Source organism: Girardinichthys multiradiatus, chromosome 18 (genome assembly GCF_021462225.1).
Source record: "Girardinichthys multiradiatus isolate DD_20200921_A chromosome 18, DD_fGirMul_XY1, whole genome shotgun sequence".
Lineage (NCBI taxonomy): Eukaryota > Metazoa > Chordata > Actinopteri > Cyprinodontiformes > Goodeidae > Girardinichthys > Girardinichthys multiradiatus.
In genome coordinates, this window is record NC_061810.1 from 41,056,333 (window position 1) to 41,084,331 (window position 27,999).

A 27,999-nucleotide genomic window follows, 5' to 3' on the forward strand; every position below is an offset into this window, starting at 1 on the left:
GGACGCGCTGACGCACCATTTCTACGGGGGGCAACGAAGCAAACGTTCCAATGTTACCTGGGAAAGTCTTATTACGCTTTCTGTGGAAAGGTTTAGTCGGAATTGTTTTTTGAATTTTGTCATAACTGTGAGTTTGAGAAACTATTGTAAATAATGTTCTCATTATTTTTTTAATTTAAACTCAAAGTCATTGACAATTATTATTACTCTTAGCTGTAATTTCGAATGAGCTTTAAAACAGAAAACCCAAATAACGGGTAACACTTAAAGGCAGCACCATTCAATATGCTGTTAAACTACTTCTAGTGACTCTTAAAGGTTTTTAATGCCATTTCTCTTGAACTGTCTAGACTGCAGGTTTGCTATTCCGGTTTTAAAATAATGTCTTAGTTGTCTTCTGTTCAGTTAACTTCGTAGGCATTAAATGTATAACAAACATTGCATTTAAAAGGAGCTGGGCGTTAAATTAACGACCGTTAACAGCATTTTGGGCTAATTCCTGACTCCAGATTAAAGAGCCAGGGCGTCAGTTAGACCTGCCCTCGTTTGCTTTAACACTTCCTCTGTGCCCTTTTTCCTCTCTTTAACCACATGCTGTTGTTACTACACTCATCAGCATTTCTCTGTGAATTGCAGAACAGAGAAGCCGCAAAAACATCGTGTTGACACCGTTGCCTGTGCGAGTTAAACCTCCGTATTCAGCGGCAGCTTTTTAAACAGCTGCTTCACGGAGCCAACAGAGGGGCATCTGTCAGGTAAATTTCCATATATTCCATTTTGCTGTGTGTTTTGGGTCCATGTCTTTAATCTGGCTGATGTACATTTACGATCAATAAGACGATTGTTTTTTAGGTAAAACAACAAAACCGGCATTCGCCCCCAGTGTTCTAAAAGGCTTACTTCATTCTTTCATGTGAAACAATTTTGAGGTTTTACTTTAGTGCACTACAATAAATTCATCATTTATTGCAAACACCGTGTTTGAACAAATAAATCTCTCTTTAGGCCTTTACATAAGAGGAGTGGCTGATTGAACAAATATGTGACAAGTAAAAGATTGTCAATAAAACTCTATGGTATTAGTGATTTCAGCTTCCCTTTACTGTTCTTGCTGCTTAGATCATTTTTTGTGTGCTTTATATGGGTTTGTTTTGAAATACCCAACTTCCCTAAAAGTGTTTGTCACTGTTTTAGTGAGTGTGGATGGCTCCATGAGTACATTCAGTCCATGTCAGCAAGAAATAAGTCATCATCTTGCATTAGTAAAACTAGATGAGCAAGATGACAGGTGTCCTTTATTATTGCTCATTGGGGCTGAAAACCTGTCTTTCTGATGCTAATCTAAAGGGGGAAATGAATGGGAAAGATAATAGAAACATCTTTTTCTAGAGTTAAACAGGAGAAACTCTCATTGTTTCAACTTTAAGTCTGATACCCCACCTAAACAAGGTGAATTCCTTCAGAGGTGTTAGTCATTTTGTGAGATTATTAATAGTTTTAAATATTACACAATATTGCTGTTTAGTGTTTTTGTGCATGCTTCACAGTGAATTGGTATTTCCATTGTTACGCTTCCTGTCCCGTTTCCTTTTTGTGAGCTTTCCTGCTGACAGCGGTGTGACTGAGCTGCTGTCACAGTAAATTACAGCAGAATCACATTCATCAGCTGCTAACTTCAGTTGGTCCAATGCACAAAACCCTTCATACTGCCAAACTGGTCTTTTTATTGGAGCATAGCAATGTTGGATTTTGTAATTTCACACTTAGTCTTGCAAAAACAAAATCTTTTTTGTATTGTGTAGAATATTATATTCCTTATGTTTTATTGGCAATTAAAAATTAACCTCAAAGTTAAAAAATAATTGACAAGTTATACATTCTGCATCTGTAAATTACATTGTTTCTCACTGAGATGAAAAATGAGTAACCCTAGAGTAATATACAATAAACTGTAAATTACATTGGTGCTAGCAAAAGCATTTATACATCTTGTACTTTTATTATATTTCGGCACATTACAAGCACAAACTTTAATGTATTTTTGGGGGATTTTATGTGGTTAACCAACAGAAAGTGAAACATATTTGGAAAATGGTTGGAAAATGATAGATGGGTTTCAAAAGTCTTTTGAGATATGTTTCTACCAGCTTTACACAACTAGAGATATATTTGTTTTGCCAATCCCCCCCCTGTAAACTAGCTAAAGCATATTCAGATTACATGGAGAGTGTCTGTGAAAATTCAGTTTCCAAGTGTTGCACCAGGTTCTCATTAAACTTAGGTCTGGACTTTGACTGGGTCATTCTAACACATCAAAGTGCTGTAATCTAAACCAAGGATGTCAAACTCAAGTCCTCTGGAGACGGTGTCCAACAACTTCTAGCTCTACTCTAAATGATCTCAATGTATCTCTGGCTGTATGTTTGGGGTTGTTGTCCTGCAGGCATCTGAACCTCATCCACAGTTTTAAATCTTCCAGCCTCTAATTGGTTTTCATACAGGATTGTCCTGCGTTTAGCTCCATCCATCTTCCTGTCAGCTCTCACCAGCTTCCCTGTCCCTGCTGAAGAAGAGCATCTGCTGCCACCATGTTTCACCATGGAAATGGTGTGTTTGCCACACAGCGTTTTACATGTTCAGTTTTAAAGTCACCTGCCTGGAGCAACTTCTTTTGTTTGTTGCGACGTCTACATGGCTTGTAGCAAACTTCAGACTTGATGTCTTATGGTTTATTTTTAAGAATGACTTTCTTCTTGCCACTCTTCTATGATGTTTGGAGCTTGGGATATTGTTAGATAACCTAACATCACCACACCTTGTCCCCTGGCCTGCTGTGCTCCTTGGTCTCCATAATACTGTTTGTTGACTGATGTTCTCCAACAAACCTTGGTGGCGTTTACAGAACAGCTCTATTAATGCTGAGACTAAATTACACAGAGGTAAACTCTGTTTACAGATTTTATGACCTTTGAAAGCGATCTGCTGCTCTGCACTGGATTTTATTTAGGGGTAATAGAGTAAAGAAGGTTTCCCATATGTTTATTTGTTTGAAAATCATGTTATTTCTTTTCTCCACTTTACAAGTATGTGCTACTTTGTGTTGGTATGACACAGAAAAAGTTCAAGGAGTATAGAATTTGCAAGGCACTGTAGGTATTTAACTGCTTCAATCTAACTAATTATTAAGCACAACCATGTTTTCAACCTCAATTAATTCAATAAGCGGTAGTTACTAAATAATGCTTCCATGTCTGAATGACTGGCATTGCTGGAATAGGACAGGTAAGGAACGTTCCAATGATACCTGCCCTATCTAGGCAGCACAAAAAAGGTTATAACTTTTAACTTCAGGTTTAAAGTTCATTGTTCACTCATTTTGTCATTCAAGACGTCCTAATTATTTTCCCTTTGTTTTTCAAATGCACTGTATCGTTCGAAAAGTTTTTAAAATGGACAATATTTACAAAAGAAGGTATGTAAAGGTATTTATTCATTAGTTTGGTAATAATTCTGCAGGTAAAGTCATATTATTTTTAGGATTTAATCCAAGACATCACTTGGATTAAATCCTAAAAATCTGTTCAGTTGCAGGATAATGAGCTTAATTGTAGTCAACACATTTGAAATGCTGCGTACACAAGTAAATAATTAACAGAATGAAACCAATTGTAAAGGAGTAGGAAGTTGAGGGCTTTTATTTTTACATCGTGACATATAAACTTTAACACAGAATCCAGGGACGAATGTGCAATAATCCAGTACAAGAAAAATAGAGGAGAAAGGCAGCTACAAATTTCATCTTTTACATTTGACACAAGAAAGTTTGGTTATTAGACACCAGTGGGAGTAATTCCGTGTGATTGACAACCAACAATTAACTCAGAAACACTGGCTCACATAAAGGTACCCAAACCATAACAGTCTGTGTCTTGTGGAAATTCATGTCGACACACAAGGCCCATGATGCAATAATGTGTCCTTTATACTCAGTTCAAAATGTCCAAAGTTCAAACACCCAAAATTTTATTTAATCTGGCAACTATCACTTAGTCACAACTACAGGTAGGCCCCTATTGATCTTTCTAAAGCCACTGCTGAAATTTAAAAATCAGGGCAGCCCATAGCTGATTTGGTTCTGCAATTATTTTTATCTGGCTGATGAGCCATCTCTTTTTTTACACTTGGGATCAGTACATTTTCCATTTTGTTTTGCCATGAAAGTCTTTTTTCTAGGCATCTTCAGTACAGACGATAACATCTGAGTTGCTGCTCTGAGAGCCGCTGCTGGGTCGAAGTCTCTGATCTGCAACTAACTGAATTTAATCTTGTAGCATACAGAGACAGACTATTCGTCCTCTGGGGTTATTCCTGTAGCTGTTTGACACAAATGTGTAGGGTCATCTTTTTGACACATCTACAAAAGCCTAGCAACACAGTGCTGCTCACAGACAGGTTTCCCTAGTGAGGCTGCTGATACTTAATGAATGACAAATATTGACTTAATTACAGGCAAATATTGGCCCAATTTATTGGGTTGACGATTCTTCTGTGGTTAGTCACTGACTGATCAGAAAGTATGCTGTCTTTTAAGTCCAAACAGAATTAGTATCTTGACTAAGTCCCTTTACTTTGAAAGTGTTTTAGACTTCAGTATATTTTGTCTGTGAAATTATTTAAATGTCTTATATCTTCTTAGTCAAATGCTGAAATCCTATTTGGTAAATATTGAAATCCTGCTATCTAAATAAAAGGGTGGTTTCAGATCTTTTGTTATTTTTAAACATTAGCATATTGCACTCTTTGTGGACCTTTTAAAAAACCACCATATACAGGGGTTGGACAATGAAACTGAAACACCTGGTTTTAGACCACAATAATTTATTAGTACGGTGTAGGGCCTCCATTTGCGGCCAATACAGCGTCAATTCGTCTTGGGAATGACATATACAAGTCCTGCACAGTGGTCAGAGGGATTTTAAGCCATTCTTCTTGCAGGATAGTGTCCAGGTCACTACGTGATACTGGTGGAGGAAAACGTTTCCTGACTCGCTCCTCCAAAACATCCCAAAGTGGCTCAATAATATTTAGATCTGGTGACTGTGCAGGCCATGGGAGATGTTCAACTTCACTTTCATGTTCATCAAACCAATCTTTCACCAGTCTTGCTGTGTGTATTGGTGCATTGTCATCCTGATACACGGCACCGCCTTCAGGATACAATGTTTGAACCATTGGATGCACATGGTCCTCAAGAATGGTTCGGTAGTCCTTGGCAGTGACGCGCCCATCTAGCACAAGTATTGGGCCAAGGGAATGCCATGATATGGCAGCCCAAACCATCACTGATCTACCCCCATGCTTCACTCTGGGCATGCAACAGTCTGGGTGGTACGCTTCTTTGGGGCTTCTCCACACCGTAACTCTCCTGGATGTGGGGAAAACAATAAAGGTGGACTCATCAGAGAACAATACATGTTTCACATTGTCCACAGCCCAATATCTGTACTCCTTGCACCATTGAAACCGACGTTTGGCATTGGCATGAGTGACCAAAGGTTTGGCTATAGCAGCCCGGCCGTGTATATTGACCCTGTGGAGCTCCCGACGGACAGTTCTGGTGGAAACAGGAGAGTTGAGGTGCACATTTAATTCTGCCGTGATTTGGGCAGCCGTGGTTTTATGTTTTTTGGATACAATCCGGGTTAGCACCCGAACATCCCTTTCAGACAGCTTCCTCTTGCGTCCACAGTTAATCCTGTTGGATGTGGTTCGTCCTTCTTGGTGGTATGCTGATATTACTCTGGATACTGTGGCTCTTGATACATCACAAAGACTTGCTGTCTTGGTCACAGATGCGCCAGCAAGACGTGCACCAACAATTTGTCCTCTTTTGAACTCTGGTATGTCACCCATAATGTTGTGTGCATTTCAATATTTTTAGCAAAACTGTGCTCTTACCCTGCTAATTGAACCTTCACACTCTGCTCTTACTGGTGCAATGTGCAATCAATGAAGACTGGCTACCAGGCTGGTCCAATTTAGCCTTGAAACCTCCCACACTAAAATGACAGGTGTTTCAGTTTCATTGTCCAACCCCTGTATGTCAATGAAGGGCTGTGGCTTGTGTCCAGACACAGGAGGGCAGTAGTAAACTAATTTAGCTTAAACTGAGGATGAAATTCTAGGATTTTTTTCAATTTATTTTTTTATCAAAGTTTATATGATCAACTGTGATATTTTGCTGTGAATTCATTAAATGGTATTTGCTTTGATTCCATTGCACAGTTTTAGTCCTAGATGTTGTTGCAGGCCTTTAAGTTTGCAATAAAGAAACATAATCAATATGATTGAGTTCAATGTTATCAATAAATTGGAATGGCATCAAGAAGTTATTTTTATTTCAGTAATTCAATTCAAATGATGTAAGCTGTATATTATGTATTTATTGGGCATGCAGTGAAATATTTTAGGAGTTTATTTCTGAATATTTAGATGATTGTGGCTTTTATCTAATGAAACCCCAAAAATTCAGCTTCTAATAAAATTTGAATATTACATAATGCCAACTATGAAAAGCAGTCAGAGAGCACAGACCTCCTCCAAGGCACTTATCACCATCAAAATCTAATCATCTGTTCCTTGTCCTAATGCACACCTCTTCTGAACATTTCTTTCAAATCCGTTCATAACCTTTTGAGATATTTTGCAAACAGACAGATAAACCAACCCTGAAAAAACAGGTAATAAAAATGGTTTCTAGAAAATAAATGCCAGTCTAGTGAAAAATATCTCTACAATATATGGACTCAATGCTACTTTAGGGCTTTTTTTTGTACGTAGTTATATAAAGGCCACTTTGCCAATCAAGCACAGTGATACCAGGGTCATTAAAGCAGGTATTGGTGCTTTTTGCTGTGTGGGCAGGTGCCAAGTTTTGCTAGAAGATGAAATCAGCATCCCCATGAAGCTCATTCATCGACAGAGGGAAGCTTTGGATACGATATAACACTGAATCAACAGAAGCAGATGATATGGCTCCCAAGTCGTCACTGCCTGTGAAAACTTTACAGCGGACCTCAAGCAACTTGGATTCTGTGCGTCTTCATCCAGCCTCTAGGACCTTGATTTCTAAATGAAATTCAAAATGTACTTTCATCTTAAAGGCAAACTCTGGACCACTAAGCAATAGTCCAGTCAATTTTCTCCTTGCCCCAGGTAGGCTGATTCTGATGCTCACACTGGTTTAGGAATAGTGGTGGCTCTTTAAACACTGACTCCAGTCTGTGCCTTTAAATTTCCACCAAACTCTTGAATGGGCTTATTTTTGCACTCCTCTTAAGTCTATGGTTAACCTTGTTGCTTGTGCAAATTATTCCTGTCGCATGTTTTTCCTTCCACTGAACTTTCCATTGATAGGCTAGGGTGCAGCACTCTAAGAGAAGCCAACTTACGGCTGACCCACCTTGTGTGTTTGTCAGTAGTCTTGTTCATGTTTGTGTTAACCGTAACAAAACATTTCTGAAATTACAAATCCTACTTTTCAGTTTTTACATATTTTAATTATCTGAAAAACTGAATTTTTAATTGTCAGCCATAATCATTAAAAACAAAACGCAAAAGCTTTAAATATGTCAGTGTATGTGTGTGTGTGATGAATCTATATAATATACCAGTTTGAATTTTTAGAAAATTAATTACTGAAATAAATAAACTTTTTTATTCTAACTTTTTGAGTTGTACCTTTTTTTTATTTTTTAAAATTTTAGTTTGAAAGTTTTTTTCTGTAAAGGTGGAACATTTTGTTTTTGTAATAAAGGATAACTGCTTGTCATTTAACTGACATTGTTCTAACACCTAAAAAGGCAACATTCATTGAAGGTCATTTTTTTCTTAGGAATGTCTAAAAAGAAATAAAATAAGACTTGATTATTATTATTATTATTTTTTTTTTTTTTTGCTTACAGTGTTTCAGTTTCCACATAAATTGAGGGACATGGGTTATCCCAGCTGATCTGAACATGATTTTGGTATTTGACAAATACGATTAAAGTGATAAAAATATCAGCCTCTTTGAGGGTTTACTAAATGATTTTTATGTATCTTTCCTCGCAGATTTGACCAGTCCCAGGGTGAATGAAAAGGTGTGGATCATCGAGAATTTCCAATCTTATTACATGGATTTAGTGATTAATGGCTTACTAAAGTACTGCGCTCTGAGTTGCAGTTTTTTGATTACACATTGAGGGTGTGTCTGGGCCGCTGCCACCACTACGGCATGCGGGATGGGCCAAACGCGCTCTCATCTGTCGCACAGCACCGCCACCCCAGGCGGGGCGAAGTGGAAATCAAACGACACACCTCATCGACTCAGTATCTCTAGATTTAGGAGCAAAAGGAAGCCACGGAGCGAGCAGCTGAGCAGGAATCCGATGAGAAACAAAGTACTGTCCTGTTTGGGAAGGAGAAAACGATACTCCAGCCAAACCGAGGGGGATTTAGGTTACGGAACCGAGACCGCTGATGTGGCTTGTCGCGGCCATAGAGCAGGAAAGTTGCCCAGAGACGAGACTGTATCGGCAAGCGGGGAGTACCAGGCAGCCACTGGTGTTTTTGAGATATTGCCTGGTCTCGATGATGATGTCGAAGCGGTCCAGCTCACCGTGAGCCGAGAGGAAAAGGCTGGTTCATCCGATGCGTCATGCTTGGAAACACGGAGCGGTGAAGTTAGCTGTACGGGATGCACGGTGCCTAGAACCGGCGTGCGTGAAGACGATGCCTCGGATCCCCCAGCCAGGGCCATGGAAGATCAGCGAATGGAGGGAAACGATCAAAATCGCTTTATGTCTGGGTTCAGGACTGATCTGAGTTTACAACCCCTGCTTACCTCTGACCCGGACACTGAACGGACTTCGTCCTGCTCGCCCTCGGATCAGGATTTGGATGGTGGGCTCTCGATACTGAACGATCGCATTAAAGGTGAACTGACCCAAACTGAATCAACCACAGGGGATCAGAACAACGGGTTTCTACCAGAATCTGGAAGCATAAAGCACCCTGATCAGATCACCCAAAGCCCATCAGGACAAACTTTTCCTGGAACGATACCGAAACTAATCATAACAAGAGACCCGAGCCCGAGCCGCTCCCAGGGGACCACGGCCCTGCAGAGCGACCAGACCCCCTGTTTGGATCATCAGGCAGATGACGAGTCCCCCTGCTCCGACAGCGGCTGCGGTGGCTCCCCTGCTCTGATGCGCTCCCCCAGGAAGCTTTCCACCTCCTCATCCATAGGCCTGTCCTCAGCCTCCTCCTTTGAGGAGTCCGAGGACGACTTCACCGGCAGCGACATTGAATCCAGCCTGTCCCCGGCCCGGTCTCTGTGCAGCGCAGGAGAGGCTACAGGGGTAAGTCTCCTTCATCACAAATCCCACTGGGCTTATATTCAGAGTGAAGTATATGACTGTTGCTGTTTTTACGTTGTAGCCTTTCTCCTTTAAATGCACATAAAGCAAGTTAACAAACATGTCTTCCAGTTGCCATAACAGCACTGTAAAAGTTGCACAACTTTCCATCTACCACCAGTTTATATTTACAGTATACACCTTAGCAACCCCTCCATTAAAGAAAATAGGTGCAAATAGAACCCTGTACATGGTGTAAGAAGATGCACACTAGTGTATGCTGGCCACAAGCACTGTAAAACATCCGATACCTCAAATTTCAAAACCTTCGGAGCATTTACTCAATATAAAGAAACACAACTCCTCAACAGGCACACCTTTCTTAGTCAGAGATGTGGAAACATTTCATGTCAAGGTCTAGTTCCCACCCCGAATGATCCGGGTGTCGGAATCCAACCAGTACAATTGTTAACAATTTGCTTATGATTCATTTAGATAACTTAAAAAAAAAATAAAGTGTACTTATTTCACTAAATTAGTTAGATTCCAACTAGTAATTAAGATAATTTTGCTCCCCTGGTTTATCCTCTGTGTTTTGGCTTGTCAGTAAGGTATATGAACAATTACAGCCAAGATATTGCCCATTTGCAACAACTGCCTCAAGCCTAAAACGTTCAACCTGACAGCATGTTTGCATTAGGTGTTAGCGATGTTACTATTGTAGGAAAAGCTGGATCCAGAGGTAAATCATTGCTTCGACACAAACATCCTCAACAAATCTTATGGCAATTCTTAGCTATTAATTCCCTGATAACACAACCCATTTAAATATATCAGCTTTGCCGTTTTCTGAATAATATCGACTAACTAATCAAACGTCTGTAGTAAAAACTCTAATCCAAGATGTTTGGGTCGGATTTGTTACCAAAAAAAAAGAAGCTGGTGTCCTTTAAATTCAGCCCCTGTTAACCTTTACATTTACAAACAAACATACTTTAAAGGAATAAAAATAATTTTATTACCTTACAAAATAACTTTTTGAAGTGTAGGGCATGATATTTTTAAGCGCTTGATGAAAATCAAGGTATTTGTTCTTAAGGAGTTTCACCTTACAGTCTCTGTGTGTTGGCTTTTGGTTAAAAATTAAAGGAGCAATAAAGGAGAGCTAAGGTCATATGTCTCTGAGTTTCAGTAGCTGAACTGCTTGATTCATACTCCCCAGATAACAACAAATGACTCTAAAACACTTGACTTAAATGGGAGGAAATTGGCTCTCATTTCCACATCCCCCATCTCTGTATCCTTCAACACCAACATGGCTCAGAATGGCTTTGCTTGGATGAGCTCAGCAATGGGCCATTTATCATCTGCGATGGTACATTTTAATCTGCCAGTCAGCTACAGCTGCCGGCTTGGCTTCTTAAATAACTGTACACAATCTATGAAGGAAAGAACGAAACAACAGAGACTTGCTGTTGACTCAGTTTCAAACATGAGATGTAAGTAAAAGTTTCCATCGAGGAAGTTGAGATTTTGTTTGCCTTTCTCTGTTGTCAGGAAGCTTTGATGCTCTGTTGATTAGACATGTTTGGAATGTTTTAAAGACAGGATGTCTCTACCAGCGTTGGCATCTCAGGCACAGGAATCTTGAATATCCAGGCATTCTCACGTGGTTGAAAGATGAGTTTTGTACTTTGTTGTTCATCCTGCTTTGCGGTCGAGGTTACACTTATTTAATTTTGTAACCTGCAATATTTTTTCCACAATGGGCAGTCCACAGTGATCAGGGTTTTTGTTTTTCCTTGAAAAGAGTTTGTTAGGCAACACAAATTAATATTGAAAGTCTACGTTTGTGGTAGCTGTTTTACTACGAAACAGTTTTGTGTCTTTAAACGGTTGCTACAAACTAAAACAATAGAAATAAAAATGAGTCAGGGACTCTTAACACAGTGTACCAGATCTACACAAACAAATTGTCTGTAATTGTTTTTTTTTATTGTCAAATAGTTGTTTTTTTCTTTTCAACAAGACATGACAAAGATGTTAACACAAACGTTTTACACAATAACTGTAGACAAACAAATGTCTAGTTAGCTTGATAAGTTAATTAAACAGAAAAAAAATGAACATAAAGTCTCAAGTCTGTTTAATGAGATGCTGGAAAAGAGCCCCAAAGTATTTAGGCTCCCTCTCCCAGCTGTTGCTGCACACTGTCTCTAAGCTGGCTGCACGTTTCCTCAACTACATTTAACAGATGGAATTTTTTAAACATGCCTATTTGTTTAAAAAAAAAAAAGCAGGGAAATAATAATACATAATATATATTTTAGTAGTTTTATGTAACACATCGAAACTAGTAGAATGGTATTTTTAGTGAAGCTATTTAGACTTGTCTTACTAGTTCTAATAATAGTGTTTATGCATTGACCTTGTTAAAATAACTAACCTGTCTGTTATTTTTTTATGGTAAAATCTTTTAGCACTAACTGGACCCTGACATTAGATCTGCAAAGGTTTAATTTTTACCATCAACAAGAAAACAAAGTGATTCGTGGAAATATTCTTGCATATTATCATAAAAGCTATTGTGATGAGTTTCTGCTTCACACATCCTTTATTGAGACATGAATTTGAGTCAGCGTATTGGCGTGAAGTAACAAAAGCATCACATTTTCTACATATTGAGGTCATTTTAAGTTCTAGTTACAGCGATGACCTCTGCAGGTCAAACAAAAGTGTAATCTAGGTTTTAACTGTTAAAACCAGGAAGCGAGCAACCTAAGGAGCTGCAGCCTCGCTGTTGAAACAAACAGGATGATACTGGCTTGTGGTTTGTAATAAGTAGGGCTGTTAACCGGCCTGTTTTGTCCTGGTACAGGTAAGTTACAGCACCGTTGTTCTTTGTTATTACTATGTGGAGGGTGTATGTGTTGGTTCAATGGCTTCCCTGTGAGCTCTCAGTCAGATCTTACGTCTACATTTTGCTCTCACTGTGACGTGTGAGGATACTTGCTTGCTCACTTGCAGTTATGCCGTCTTGCATTCAGAGTCACGTGTGTGTCATGGAAAATTGGGCTGAAGGCTGAGTCGGTTGCCAGGCGTCATCTTTGCCATATATGGTTCTTTTCTCTTTTTTTCTCCTTGGCTTGTTTTTTTTCTTCCACAGACAGTATCTACTCTGTCCCTGACATTTCTATGTAATGAGATGCAAATTCCTAAGGATAATCACCACAACAATAAGTGTGTCATTGTATGTTGTTATCAGATATTCCAGTATGGGACATTAGTTTGTTCTCCCTTCGAATGGCTCTTAACAGTTTAATACATTCCACTGATACAACATAAGGCATAGTGTGGCGTGGAACTGAAGAAGAGAAAAATCAGGGTGAGCTAGCAAAAGACAAAAACGTCACAATGAAATCTGGAACATGCAGCCTACACACGATGATTTTCCTATTTAAGTCACGAGCTACGTTGCAGACTAGTCTGTCCCACGTACGACTCCCACGGCGGTTGTACACAAAATCCATGTTGTAAAGTTATTAAAAGAAATTCAGTGCATGCTTCTTCGATGTAAATATCTTGTTGATGTCAGGGGTCGCAGACGAGGGAAAGGCAAACATTTATACAGAACTAGTTTAATAGTTGTTCAGAAAACAATACTGGCACTGTTAAAAATGATTACGTTAATTCAACTTTAAGCCGAGCAATATAAATGTTTTTAAAAAAGATGTTAAAGTATCAGATATTCCTCTGCAGGCTGTTCCAGTTTGGGGTCAGTCGTCCAAACGCTTGGTTGCCGCTGGCCTTTGGGGATTCTGGTCAAAGCTGGTTTGACAATTAAATGCGGGATGTTGCTGGAGTGTAAAAGTGCTACAAGTTTAAAGATTGGGTGACTGGCCTGTGAAGAGGTATAAAAACAAACAACAAAAAGTCCTGATACACTGATGTAAAAATAGGCTTTTTTCCTTACAAACGTTGTTTTGTAGTTTGTTGCATGAAGCAGGTTATCATATGTTTCTTGTAAATACAGCTTCATCCGTATTTGGTTACATATTCTTTAGGTTTCGTTTGTTAAAATTTGTAAATGAATAAATGGAAAAACTACGATAACTCGTAAGAGCAACATGAAAAAGTTGCTTTCATGTTTTTATTAAATGACACATCACTTCTCCAGATTCAATTGTTGCGATCCAGACAATGGATCATATATAACCTAACTGCCTTTATTTAAAACATAAAAATTCTACTATAACCAAAATATTGTAGATATTGACTATTATACTTATAATAATGTTATATTTAACATGTATTCACCATTATGATTTTCATGCATAGTCTAAAGCAAACATTTAGGATAAACGCCTGCTGGATGTAGTAGTGGTTTTCAAGTAATACTGGGCTTATACCAGGCTGATAAATTAGTTGAGCTGTCTGCAGGTGTAGTCAGTCTGCTGCCGGCTGCTTCAACAGGCATGCTGCTCGTTGAATACCACTGTAGTTGTTAAAATGAGAGTGAGAAGTGGTCCTCCTTTCATTTTTTTTTTACATTGTGATTATTCCTTTTTTTTTGAGAAATATTTTCACACAGGCAAATTATTTGTCTCCTATTCAAAGGGAAAACAATGTAGCCTTAATTGAGCCAGATAAGTGAATAGCAACAGGTGGGGTAGGGGGAACAGTGCATTACTGTATGCTCCATAGATTCAGAAAAAATCCATGGTTAGTCTATCACGTTCCCTGGGACTTTATCGCAAAGATTTTAACCTTTGCTCCTGTGATAAAGTTTCCAGGTTCCAAGGAACATTATAAAGCCTCCAAAACCCCCAGATGTTCAGTGGCATAGTTGATGAATCATTAGCCGTTAAAACCGGATCATAAACCTCGATGGTGATCACGTCTTGGAGGTTTTATGCTACATGTTCAAGGAACTTTACATACGCCAGACAATGAAAAAACTTGGAGAGAGTAAATTAATAAAGACTCTGTGTTTGTTGCTGCTTTGTTTGCTGTCTGAAGATGTTTCACTGCTGGGACATCTCGTGTATGTTCAGCCACTAAAGCACAGCTGAGCTGCTTGAAGACTGAAGATTTCAAGTTGAGGGAAGGGGATGTGGTTTTCAAATGCTTAAAGAGGGGAGCTCTAACAGTCTTAGTGAAAACACATGCTGTCCCAACTGTAGCTCATGATAGTTGTTTGACAGGTTCTTCCTTGTGTCTGTACACACACCTCCATGCTTTAGTCAAGAACATGTCATGCAGACAAAAGAAAAGCACAGGGATCTCATAGAGAGGCCCTGTTTGCCCTACCCCCATGCCGTCATGGATCTGTCAGGAGATTGGCTCAGCGTGGGGCTCAAGCTAGGCCCCGTGGGGGATTAGAGGATAAGAAGAAGGAAGAAGACAGCTCTTTGTGTGTACCTTCAGGGGGACAGGATGAAGGATCTGAAGAAAGTAAAAAGTAAAAGGATCTGTTCCAGCAAGCAGATGGTTGAGAGAGTGGGGAAAATGTGTAGCTGCAGGCCAGCAGTGGGGCTTTGGCAACAGAGATTCAACTGTTGAGAAAGATTAAAGAAATCAAGGAAAGGGTGTTTTTAAAAAATGCTAAAACCAGAACGATTGTGAATTTGGGTGTCTTAAAAGCTTGTAGGAAAAAAGGAGTAATCAGAGTGAACTAGGTCGGATCACCATGCAACATTTAACAGCATGACTGAAGCTCTACCTGGAAGACCACAGCACATTGGTGTGAAACCGAGAGTCCATTTGGCAAAAGTAGGTTTTTAATGACTGCTGGCTCTCTCAGACCATCAGGAAGGCAGTTAATGACTGTGTTTCTTGATGTGGAGAATGAGTCCTGATGGTGCCGAACTTTATCTGTTGGCTGTGTTCCCTCTTCGTCTCGGGACTCGCTTGACTCTTTGCCAGCGTCTGCCTCCTTCTGATCCATTGCTCTGTCCGCCAGGTAAGAAATGGATCCAGAGTGCAAAAGTATAGATTAAGGTTCAGCATCACTTCTGCTTCAGACTGGGAACGTGTTAACTTTTCTTCAGTGAGAAGATGTGAGAGTACAGCGCCTTGAAGCTGGCGGGTTTCGATTTGTGATGTGGTTTATTAGATCAGTGTCCTGTTGATGGATATTATTCACTGTTTGTGGTGCTGCTATTATAACACTATAGAGCAACATATCCGTCATTCTTTAGAAATACAATCACTAATTATGCACAATTACTCAATTGTTTACTGAGGTAGCCTAAATGTTTTATAAGGTACATAATCTGTTTGAATTAAAACTAGGGTTGTGGAAGAACATTATGGTGGGCCTGCTAACAGACCTTCATGTGCATCTCAGTAAATTAGAATATTATCTAAAAGTTTATTTATTTCAGTAATTCAGTTACAAAGATGAAACTTGTATAGATTTATTAAACACAGACTGATGTATTTAAAAAGTTTTCCTATTAATTTTAATTATAAAATAATGAAATAATAATGATGAATCCCTAGCAAACACCCAACATTCAGTTTCTTAGGAAATTACAATATTAAATAAGACCAACAGGAACTTTCTTATAGGGTGTTTTCTGAATACAAAAACGTTATGTTGTGGTTTAAACAATCAGGGGAAAGACTGCTGACTTGACATCCGTCCAGCAGACAACCTTTACAAGGAGCTGTGCCAGAACATGGCATCACTTAAGAAGCTGTCTCCGTAAGAGTGCTGTATCCAAGCACATTAATGTGAAGTTGAGTGGAAGGATAAAGTGTGGCTCTGTTTCACAGGTAAGCGGCTGAACTGCAATTTCGATTGTGAAACAAAGCCCATTTCAGTCATGCCATGCATGCACTGTACAGCATGAGAACTGATTTTTTTTTTTAGTAAGCTGAAAATTTTATGTAATATTCTAATTTTCTTAGAAACTTATGGTTGGGATTTCATGACCAGAATCATCAAAATTTACAAAAATAAATGTCTATGTTACTGTATATCACTCAGTAGGTAAAGACTATATGAGTTAAATCAGTGCATAAATGAACCATTCAATATTCTTATTTATTTAAACAAGTAAAGCAAAACCTGGAAAAATCACTATAAAATTAGGTAATTGGGAGACTGTATTTGGGTTGAATTAATGTGAAATTTTAAGTTTTAGAAAGAAAGGGGAAGTATACGGAAAGTGCACACTTGTCAGTGTCAGAGCTTTTGGGAAGTCAGCTGGAGGTTTAGAAGACAAAGGGTTATGAAATGAAAGTTCTGTGGTAGACGTCACAAGTTACATAAAAGGAAAACCAGAGATGGCAGAGGGCTGACTCAGTGGGGTGAAATGTGACCTCCTCATTTTAAATGCATGTGGGATGGAGATGCAGCTAAGCCTTTTCCCTTTAAGCATCAGCGAGGAAACATGTATCAGAATGTCCTTTAGAAGCTCTTGCGTGTCCATCAACATGTTAGCCTTTGGCAGAGCAGATTAATCCAACGAGATGAATTCGACCTCGCAGCAGATCACATAGAGCCGTCAGCATAAAGCAATTAGAGACAATGAAACAGCCTGGAGCTGTGAGGATCTGTTTCGCCTACCTGTCTTACCGGCTTTCATCTGCCTCTGAGGTTGTTTTCAGGTCAATACATACGGTGCTAATAGAAACTAAAAAGGACCAAAACTAAACGGACGGTGCAGATTTGATGTGTAAACACAATATGTCTTTGTAGATGCCACCTCAGCAGGTTAAATTTAGCGTCTAATGTTCCCCTCTTCTGCTCTCGGTGGGGTCAGACGCTTTTCCACTCTCTCCTTGATCCTCCCCCATTTTTTACCCTGGTTCAACTTTTTGTCTATGTTTTTCTTAAACCCTTTGTTCGCATATCATCTAGAAATCCTGTCCATAAAAGTTATGAACAGGACCGGCGACAAAGGGCAGCCCTGCCGGAGTCCAACATGCACTGGGAACAGGCACAAGCTCAGGCTCCTTCCCCCCCAGCGAGGTGACATTCCACGTCCCTAGAGCCAGCCTAAGCATCCGGGGAGCGGGCCGCTGAGGTCTCCACCTTCGTCCGCCACCCAATCCTCTTTACACTGGTCCCTCACGGTTCCCCCTGCAGGTGGTGGGCCCACTGGGGGATGGCCTCGCGTCTCTCGTTCGGGCTTGGCCCGGCCGGGTCCCACGAGGAGCAACCCGGCCACCAGGCGCTCTCCGACGAGTTCCGACCCCAGGCCTGGCTCCAGGGTGGGACCCCGGCTCCGCCTTACCGGGCGACGTCACGTGCCTCGATATTTTGTTCTTCATGAGGGGTTCTTGAACCATCCTTTGTCTGACCCATCACCTAGAGCCTGTTTGCCATGGGAGACCTGACCAGGGGCATTTAGGCCCCAGACAACATAGCCTCTAGGATCATTTGAGCACTCAAACCCCTCCACCACGTTAAGGTGGCGGTTCAAGGAGGGGTGTTTATATTATTTTCCTTGTTAAAAAACCTTTATGCTTATTTAAATTAAATGTAGATTTATGATTTCTTATGTTTTACGTTTTTATTCTTTTCATTCCTTTACTCCCATCCTCTGTGGTCCTGGACACTCTAAAAAAAAAAAAAAAAAACGTACTTTTTTCCATGCTAAGCCTCCTTTAGCTCTGTATTTCTTTTGTTTTTTATTGTTTTCATCTTATATAAAACTCTTTGTTTTGGCCTCCTGAATGAAAAGTGCTCTGGGAATAAAGACCGAAACATTTCTGGTCCCCTATATAAAATAAAATGCAGATTAAAACCTTTAAAGCCACTTGAAATGTATTTATTTATTCACTTTTTGTTTGCTGATATTACTGAAGACCAAAGTGAATAATGAACATCACAAAATGTTTAAAGGAAGGACCTTCAGCGTTTAGTAGTGCCGATCATCGGCTGAACAGATTCTTTTTCTCCCCCGTATGATACCAAGTAGATTGAAATGAATGTTTATTAGAGCTGTCAAACTATACAAAATACCGTTGCAGAAACTCAAATAAATCTCGTGTTCTTCCTCTGAAGTGAGCCAAGGCCTTTACATACTGGTTCTGGATGTGTTCGTGCTGCAAGTCTGTTATTTAAAACGTGACAGAGGAGCCTCTGGGGAAAGAATGCAGACACTTAGGGGAACAACTATCCAGAAACCATCCTGTAATAAAACCAAAACTACTTTACGATTATAGCGTGCAGTCCCAGCAGTTTATTGATCACCTGTGCTGACTCAGTTGTTGTTTTTATTATGTCCTTTTGATCAGGACAGTTTTTTGGTCTACGTTTATTCGGCCACATACACTCATCACTGATCAGGAGGAAATATTTGCTCCGTTTGTGTTTTTGTGCCGTTGTGGAACACTTTGAAGAGCACATTCCTGTCAGAAACTGTCTAGTTGTCGTGTTTTCCCACACACACTCTTGCCTCTAATCAGTGCACGTCTGGTTCTCCTCAATCGACTTGCGTCAACGCTCCTGCTGCACACTGTCCTCGATTTCATGTTTCCCAACATAGATAACCATTACACACACACACTCACACACACTTTCAGACAGTGAGGATTCTGTTTTACGACACAACACTGGTGGCTTTGGTAAATGTTTTGTGAATGGGCTATGTCATGTACGTTTTGCACCTGGCCTTGGTTTGAAGGGGAGGGTTTGTCTGTGCGCGCGGAAAACAGGGTGTGTTTTTCTTTTAATCAGTAATCATTCTTGTGGCCTGCACTTACCTCTGTGCTTTGTGAGATCACTAAAGTGGTCCGCAGATCAGTCGGGGTTTCAGATTTTGTTGTTTTTTACCTTTTTCTTTTAACAAGAAGATGGAATTGCTTGTTTTTCTGTTTTCAGACTAAATCCTGGACCAAGTTGAAAAGCATGGTTCACTGGTCTCCTTTAGCCTTTACGCTGAAGAGTCGAAGCTCATGGGTGCAGCTAGCTGGCCATGCAGGTATGCATATTTATCATACTTCTTGCCTAGAGCTGGAAGATAAGATTGATACCTCCATCATATCTGTTTGGTAAACAAATCTTCAGCCAGCAGCTGGTCAGTAAAGAACAAAAACACTGGAAAAGGGCAAGCAGCTTGACTGTCTGTGTCCAAAGGTGACAAAACCAGCCAAACTGTCTCTGCAGCTCATTTATACCTCGCTTTAATCTGCACACCAATTACAATGCTACATTTCTCTTTACTCTACTGTTATATTGAGAGGTTGAAGAAAATGGTGTCAATCTTCTCTTTTAAAAAGCTGACATGTACACAACACAAAAAGCCAAAGTGTTCCCTTAATCAACATTTTATCTGTTGAAGGCAACTTCCAGGCCAAAGAGGGCGGCCGGCTGTTGAAGCGATACTGCGAGTGTGAGCAGCAGTGTCTGAATAAGCTAATGACGGACTCTCTGCGTCCCTATGTGCCTGGGTATTATGGCGTGGTGCAGAAGGACGAGCAGGACTATAACCTCATGGACGACCTGCTGGTTGGCTTTGACTCACCTTCCATAATGGACTGCAAGATGGGCAGCAGGTGAGCGTTTAGATCTGTTCCTCTACCTGCAGAGGATATTTTATTAAACCCTTTTTGAATGTTCTGAAATATTACATGAGTTTAGATAATTAATCATTAAGCGCAGTTTTATATTTTAAATAAAAATACAGTTAGATTTAAGCAATTTTCCAAGTCAGTTTACAGTGTTTTGGAAAATATTCACACCCCTTGATGTTTTTCTCATTTTGTCATGTTGCAACCACTAACCTCTCTATATTATATGACACACAAAAAGTTGTGTGTAATTGTGAAGTGATAGGGAAATGATATATGCTGGTCATAATTGTTTGCAAATTATAATCCAGTAAGCGTGTTGTGCCTTTTACTCTGGTACCTCTAAACAAAAACCCAGTGCAACCAACTGCCTTAAAGTAAACCGTTTTTTTTTCCACGCTGACTCTGACTCTAGTTACATCAATGAGGCATTGCTCTGTACTAAAGAGACCTAGCCTTTTGATTCCATCCCCTTACCCTGATAAACTAAAACAAAATCCAGGTGCTCTAGTCAGATCAGATCAGAAATGGACTATTTTAGCCTACAGGTCTTCTCAAAATATTAGCATATTTCATCCGACCAATAAAAGAAAAGTGTTTTTAATACAAAAAACGTCAACCTTCAAATAATCATGTACAGTTATGCACTCAATACTTGGTCGGGAATCCTTTTGTAGAAATGACTGCTTCAATGCGGCGTGGCATGGAGGCAATCAGCCTGTGGCACTGCTGAGGTCTTATGGAGGCCCAGGATGCTTCGATAGCGGCCTTTAGCTCATCCAGAGTGTTGGGTCTTGAGTCTCTCAACGTTCTCTTCACAATATCCCACAGATTCTCTATGGGGTTCAGGTCAGGAGAGTTGGCAGGCCAATTGAGCACAGTGATACCATGGTCAGTAAACCATTTACCAGTGGTTTTGGCACTGTGAGCAGGTGCCAGGTCGTGCTGAAAAATGAAATCTTCATCTCCATAAAGCTTTTCAGCAGATGGAAGCATGAAGTGCTCCAAAATCTCCTGATAGCTAGCTGCATTGACCCTGCCCTTGATAAAACACAGTGGACCAACACCAGCAGCTGACACGGCACCCCAGACCATCACTGACTGTGGGTACTTGACACTGGACTTCTGGCATTTTGGCATTTCCTTCTCCCCAGTCTTCCTCCAGACTCTGGCACCTTGATTTCTGAATGACATGCAGAATTTGCTTTCATCCGAAAAAAGTACTTTGGACCACTGAGCAACAGTCCAGTGCTGCTTCTCTGTAGCCCAGGTCAGGCGCTTCTGCCGCTGTTTCTGGTTCAAAAGTGGCTTGACCTGGGGAATGCGGCACCTGTAGCCCATTTCCTGCACACGCCTGTGTACGGTGGTTCTGGATGTTTCTACTCCAGACTCAGTCCACTGCTTCCGCAGGTCCCCCAAGGTCTGGAATCGGCCCTTCTCCACAATCTTCCTCAGGGTCCGGTCACCTCTTCTCGTTGTGCAGCGTTTTCTGCCACACTTTTTCCTTCCCACAGACTTCCCACTGAGGTGCCTTGATACAGCACTCTGGGAACAGCCTATTGGTTCAGAAATTTCTTTCTGTGTCTTACCCTCTTGCTTGAGGGTGTCAATAGTGGCCTTCTGGACAACAGTCAGGTCGGCAGTCTTACCCATGATTGGGGTTTTGAGTGATGAACCAGGCTGGGAGTTTTAAAGGCCTCAGGAATCTTTTGCAGGTGTTTAGAGTTAACTCGTTGATTCAGATGATTAGGTTCATAGCTCGTTTAGAGTCCCTTTTAATGATATGCTAATTTTGTGAGATAGGAATTTTGGGTTTTCATGAGCTGTATGCCAAAATCATCCGTATTAAGACAATAAAAGACCTGAAATATTTCAGTTAGTGTGCAATGAATCTAAAATATATGAATGTTAAATTTTCATCATGACATTATGGAAAATAATGAACTTTATCACAATATGCTAATATTTTGAGAAGGACCTGTATATGCAAAACAGTATGTTAGAAAATGAACAGCCTGAACGCACCATCCCAGCAGCATCTTACTATAGAGATGCTTTGCAGGGACACTGAAGCTGGTCAGTTGATGGGAAGACTTGTTGCTAAATACAGTACTGGAATCCTAGAGACTGGGGTGGAGGTTCCCCTTCTAGCAGGACACGACCCTAAACATACAGCCTACAGTGATTCAGATCAAAGCATATTCATGTTATAGAATGTCCCAGTCAAAGTACAGGCCTGAATCCAACTAACACTCTGCAGCAAGACTTGAAAACTGATGTTCACAGACACTCTCCATCCAACCTGACTAGGCTTGAGCTATTTTCTAGAAAGAATGGGTGAAAATGTCTCTAGATGTGTAAAATGGAGACATACTGCAAAAGGCTTGCTGCTGTAATTGCAGTGAACCGTGGTTCTGCAAGGTATTGAATACCAACGCATGCCACACTTTTTTATTTCAGATTTTTATTTCTGGGGAAAAAATTGTACAACCACAAACTTTTGTTTGTGATTGTACATTGGCAAAATACGTTAACAAGGGATGTGAAAGACACTGTACATAAACGTTGTGGCACTGAGAAAGAAATAAAAGTCAGAATGTAAAAAATATGCCAATTTAAAGGAGTAAACCTTCCCATTTCAGGACTTATTTGGAAGAGGAGCTGATGAAAGCAAGAGAGCGCCCCCGTCTGCGAAAAGACATGTATGAAAAGATGGTTTCTGTGGACCCCGGGGCCCCCACCGAAGAGGAGCGGGCTCAGCAGGGCGTCCTGAAACCTCGGTACATGCAATGGAGAGAGACGCTGAGCTCCACCGCTACGCTTGGCTTCCGCATCGAGGGCATTAAGGTCAGCGTTCTCTCTGAACATCCATGGCTGTTAACATGTCTGACTGTTGGCGTCAGAGTTACTCGGGGTTGAGCAATAAATAGTGCAGCATGTTTTTACAAGAAGTAAACAAAGAGCGGGAGTGGATTTCTTCTTGACAAGATAAACTGCAGTAGGAATGGAAAATAGTGTTTAAATATGCAGCTGTAAAGAGGACTGTTTGTTCTTTTGAAAATAAATCTGGAGCTGTTTATCAAAGCCAAAAAATGTTTTATTTGCATGCCTAAAAGGTAACTGAAAATACCTGCAATGGCATCTTTATTTCAGTCCAAAAAGTATTTACAGCAAATAAAACTAAATTACACTCAGATTAGCTGCTGTAAGAATAGCATCTTGGTCATTTAACCTCTGTGACCCTTCTGCATTCTCAAAGTCAACCAATCTGGGCTTTTCTGTCTTATCACTGATCAAGGCTGAGTCCCATTTCTTAGGGTCATCCCGGGTACTAGCATTCCCCCTCCTACCTACCTTTCTTAGCACTTTATTCAGGAAATGGTTAAAATATTCCACTGAGAAATGGGGCACTCCTTCAAGACGTATGTAGCTGAATAATCTGTATTATGTAAACCGCTGACACTTGTATAGTCTGACCGCAAATATACTTATGTCACATCTTTTATATACTTTGTATAATAATGCTTTTTCTAGGGTTACAAATCAGAACTCCTAAAACTACAACTTACATTGCATCTAATGTTTTTGTTCTTGTTAAAATAAATCAATAGAAAATACCTATTTATGCTTGTTCGAAACAAAAGTGGTACATTTTAATACTTGGTGGTGTTTTAAATATGAAAATAAATCAAAAAATAAAACTTTAATATATATTTTGATAATAATCATAATAAATATCAATGATTTCAAACATAATTTCGGAACACTTCAAACTACACATTACAGTGGTTATTTTTGCCATTAGAAATAGGTTGACTGACCTTTATCCTTACATCTGCTGTGGGAGCTCGTTCCTCTTTGCTTCCTAGTGTTCTCCAGGCCATGTCCCTTACCTCTCCCCCTTCTCCGAGGGCACAGAGTGAGGGTCAGGAGGTAAAATGGTATTCAGCCTTAGTGTCATTTAAAACAGGGTTTCTGCAGGGTCCTAAATGCCTCTAATTAGCCCACACTACGCCTTAAACTACATTTAGCTTAAATTTGCACATTCTTTTATTTGAGGCTTCTTACATCCACTTTATTAAAAAATAAGCCAGTTTTGCCTGGCTTGTTTATGTTTGTTATCCAAGAAACTATAGTACTTAATGAGGTTTAATGAAAACAGGGACTTCAGTAGTTTGCTAAAACCTGTGATAAGTAACATTTAGTAAGCTTTCTGCATGCTGGTTGAAGGCGTTGAAGTTAAAGTAAAAGCGCTGAACTCCTACGCCTGAGTTGATAAAGTTATACTTGACTTGCTTAAGTTATTAAAGATAAATATACTTTATGAAGTTATTAGTTTACTCATGTACACCACTGCCCACAAGCCTCTGACAGTTAAACCACTGTTTGAAGGAGATTGATCATATTTTGAGAAGATTTACTCTTTCTGTCAAGAATAAATCCCACAATGATTTCATGAGCAAAAGGTGAGAAATATTCTAACTTTATGGGTAAGAGTCTAAGTCTTTTTACATAATTAAGGTCTAGAAAAGCCTAAAATGTAATGTTGTAATACTGTATAAATGCAGAAGGAACATAAAGTAAGTCCTTGTTTTCTTTCACAACAGAAAGCTGATGGAACGTGTAACACCAACTTTAAGAAGACGAAGCAAAGAGAGCAGGTGATGAAGGCCTTGGATGACTTTGTTGACGGCAACGTTCAGATCCTGGTATGTAGCAAAACGAATCTACAATTATTCAGAAAAAATTATTACTTAACTAAATAAATACATTCCTATTTAAAAAAAGGGATTTTAAATCGTTTCTAAAGGAAAAAGTTCAATGAGGTGATGAATATGAAAATACTCCTGTTAGCTTTACTCTGGAAACAATGAAGTACCATGACTGAATAAAAAAATAAATGCTTTAGTGATTACTTAAAGTGTCACTTCCTAATTACAATATAAAAGAAATATGCAGGTCGTGTATTTAAGAAATAATATGTTTTATTCTATACATTATTAAACTAAAAGCACATGAAACTGTTTCGCTATTCGTTTATGTCATGGTTCATTAGGGCAGCACATTATGAATTTAATAAATCGCTAATTCTTGCCCAACAGTCAGTGGGCGGGGCTACAGCTACTCTAATGTTTGGTCAGAAGTTATCATGGAACCATGAATTAACTAAATTATTACTAACATAGAAATAGCATATTTTAGCATATAACATTTGCTTTTATGTAAAGTAAAATTCTGCACATTAAAGTACCTATGAACCTACTTATTTTATTAAATTAATGTATTGATATTCGGCATATTTGAATAATTATTTAATGATTCACTTATTAAGTTATGGCATATCTGTCACTCGACAGAAAACAAAAGTAAAACCAGTAAGTGCTCTTTATGGACAAAGTGTCATGTTTAATTACCTATTATCTCAAGCAAGTAGTCTGAACAAGTAGCAGTTTGCCAGGTAAATACAAGCTGATGTTGTGTTCACCTGGAAAGTTTAGCTCATTAAACTGCTTTACAAAGTGGATTTGTGTTGCTTTTGTCTCCAGTCTTTATGCTAAGTTATAACAGACCTCTGGTTGCTTCATGTTTACTGTCCAAACAGCAGTTTTTCTCAATTGCCAAAACATTAAACCCTATTGTCTGAACCAGTTGCCTGAACCCACTGATTGAATCGGTCACTCTATGGCAAAACCATAGGCACTCTTCACCTGTTTAGACACAACCAGCCAACACTTTTTCATTGTCATGCACCTGTGTTGCATAATTTTGTATATTTTATATACTTTATTTTTACGTAGGCCCTACAGGTTTTTGGTTTTGCAACATGCATTTAGCCTACAGTGAACAATAAACATTTATTTCTACAGTTTCATGTCCTGAGCATTGTATTTTCTATGCAGAGACTGCTCAGTAGTGTTTTTATGATTTGACAACATAGTTCAGTTTTGAGCACACAGTCAGGTTTTGTGAATGTAGTTTGAAAATTTGGTTTTGTGTTCAGTTTGGAGAACAGCAGCTTTCAAGAAATGTGTCTTAGCTATTGAGAAAAACTGTATTAGAGGAAGATAAAACTTCAGGGAAAATAAGAAAAAGGAGCTTCTTCATGTTTTTGTTCTCATGTTCTGGTTCGCTTTCTCTTTTCTTGTTATTGTTTTTGTAGAAACTTTACCTGAAGCGCCTAGAAGAACTGCGCTCTGTTCTTGAGAAGTCACACTTCTTCAAGACACATGAGGTGGGACACGCTTTCTTTTCTGAACCCTTTATCCCTGTTCTGTTCCTGCTGTATCTTCTGATCAGCTTCAGTGCTGCATCGCTCACATACCTGAGCTCACCTGTCTTACCGGTCCTCTGTCGCAGGTTGTGGGCAGTTCTCTTCTGTTCGTGCACGACGCATCTGGAAAAGCCAGCGTCTGGATGATCGACTTTGGGAAGATGGTTCCCCTGCCGCCCCCCATGATGTTGGACCACAGGACTCCCTGGGTTGAGGGCAACAGGGAGGATGGTTACCTGTGGGGAATGGACAACCTCATCGACATCCTCAGCAGCATGCTGCCTCAGACACCTTGTGAAGTAGATAGAAACTCGGAGGAGGCGTGATGTGACCCAGTTTAATCTTCTTTTTTAATTTTGCCATCATCAAAGTGTCTTAATCCACTCGTGTGAAAAGCAGGACAAAGTGGAACATGCCTAAAGACTTTTGACAGGGCAGACAACCTGAGCACAAGCAAAAGGTCGAGAAACATGCAAGACTTCTCACATTGACTTCTTTTCTGAAAATACTTCAAACTAATCAAAATGTTTTTATTTACTTCTGTCCTCTGACACACTAGTGCTCTTCCCTTCCTCAACAGCACCCTCTGCTGGATGTAGTTGCACACAATAAGTCTTACATCCATGAACTTGATCTTTCAGAGCTCCAAGTGCATAGGATCTTTTTTTTACTTTGTTTTTTTAATTATGTTTAAGCACACAGCAACACTAAAACACTGGTGAGACCCAGTGTTAACTAACTCAGTATGTAAATAGCTTAATTTAATCAATTTGTTTGGCCTTGGGATAACCTTCCTAATATTTTTAAAGTATCGAACGGTTTTTATAAGTGATCATTCCAGTGCAAAGGAGTCTCCCCAAACGGTTCACCCAAGTATAAATTGGCTGGCGTCTAATCTCAAGTTTTGCCTTCATTAGAAACTGTTCTGTTCAGTAGTTTTTGTTTGATACAATGCAGTGATTTATTTTTTTGTTTTTTGTTTTTAAACGTACAGTAAGCAGCTTGGCCGAGCTAGGTTTCTTTGGAAAATGTTGCACTGTGGATCCTCAAAAAGCCATCGAACAAAGCAAGCAGTGCCTCTGTGTGTTTGTGAGCGTGTGTGACGTTTTTACAGTTAAACATGAATTGGATTTTCTCTAATCAGCTTTGCTTCGGGGTTTATACAGCAAACCAGTGGGTGAAATGTAACTAGAAGTAAAATGTGTTTTTAGATGATTCACAAGAACAAAAGACTGGACAATCTTTTAATCTATTTAAGATTAAAGAATTATTTAAATAAGATGACCTTTTAACATGAGATGTTTTAAGCCACTTTTGGGTGCGCTAAACTGGATAACTGGGTTTGATCTTAATATTCAGCACACGGTTTACAAGGAAACGATGCTGGTAGCAGTGCTAATCAGTATATTTGTCCCTTCCTGAGTTGGTTTTGGAAACTGACCAGCAGCTCTGTCAGGGAGTTCATGAGCAATGCTGTGTAAAATAAATTCAGCAAATCTGATTTTTCATCTCTAAATGCTTATAATAGGTGGAAATTGAGTATTAATGTTTACAAAGTATTATCAGCCCACAAATTCTCTGTATTTCTAATGTGGGAAAATAATCAGGTTCTCAAACTGGGTGCTGCTTTCCAAGAAAGAAAACTGGATTTGAACCATGTGTTTATTTTTGTTTATTTTTTAAAGGCCGTACGTTAAGCAAAGATGGTTGAAAATTGTTAATTAATCCCTGCTTTGTCCATGTTATGGATTGCAATAAACTGAAAATAAGAGCTTTTAAGAGTTTTCTTTTTTTTTGTCA

General features: G+C 39.6%; 1 protein-coding gene across 2 annotated transcripts; it reads left to right on the forward strand.

Moving 5' to 3' along the window:
• Window positions 1-27,970, forward strand: itpkcb (inositol-trisphosphate 3-kinase Cb). Of its 2 annotated transcripts, XM_047391523.1 has the most exons (10): window positions 1-127; window positions 637-755; window positions 6,925-7,215; window positions 8,113-9,404; window positions 19,240-19,339; window positions 19,700-19,913; window positions 22,571-22,775; window positions 24,536-24,637; window positions 26,089-26,160; window positions 26,286-27,970. In XM_047391523.1, the coding sequence occupies exons 4-10, from the start codon at window positions 8,283-8,285 to the stop codon at window positions 26,523-26,525; spliced, it is 2,055 nt and encodes a 684-aa protein (XP_047247479.1). In that variant the 5' UTR covers window positions 1-127; window positions 637-755; window positions 6,925-7,215; window positions 8,113-8,282; the 3' UTR covers window positions 26,526-27,970. The 2 variants fall into 2 exon arrangements, with proteins under 2 accessions (XP_047247479.1, XP_047247480.1); XM_047391524.1 differs by lacking the exons at window positions 1-127; window positions 6,925-7,215.
• The last annotated feature ends 29 nt before the right edge of the window (window positions 27,971-27,999 follow it).

Coding starts and splice junctions, on each gene's coding strand:
- itpkcb (XM_047391523.1), top strand. CDS start 8,283: ATGGGCCAAACGCGCTCTCATCTGTCGCACAGCACCGCCACCCCAGGC. Junction 9,405..19,239: donor GCGCAGGAGAGGCTACAGGG/GTAAGTCTCCTT, acceptor TTCTGTTTTCAG/ACTAAATCCTGGACCAAGTT. Junction 26,161..26,285: donor ACTTCTTCAAGACACATGAG/GTGGGACACGCT, acceptor CCTCTGTCGCAG/GTTGTGGGCAGTTCTCTTCT.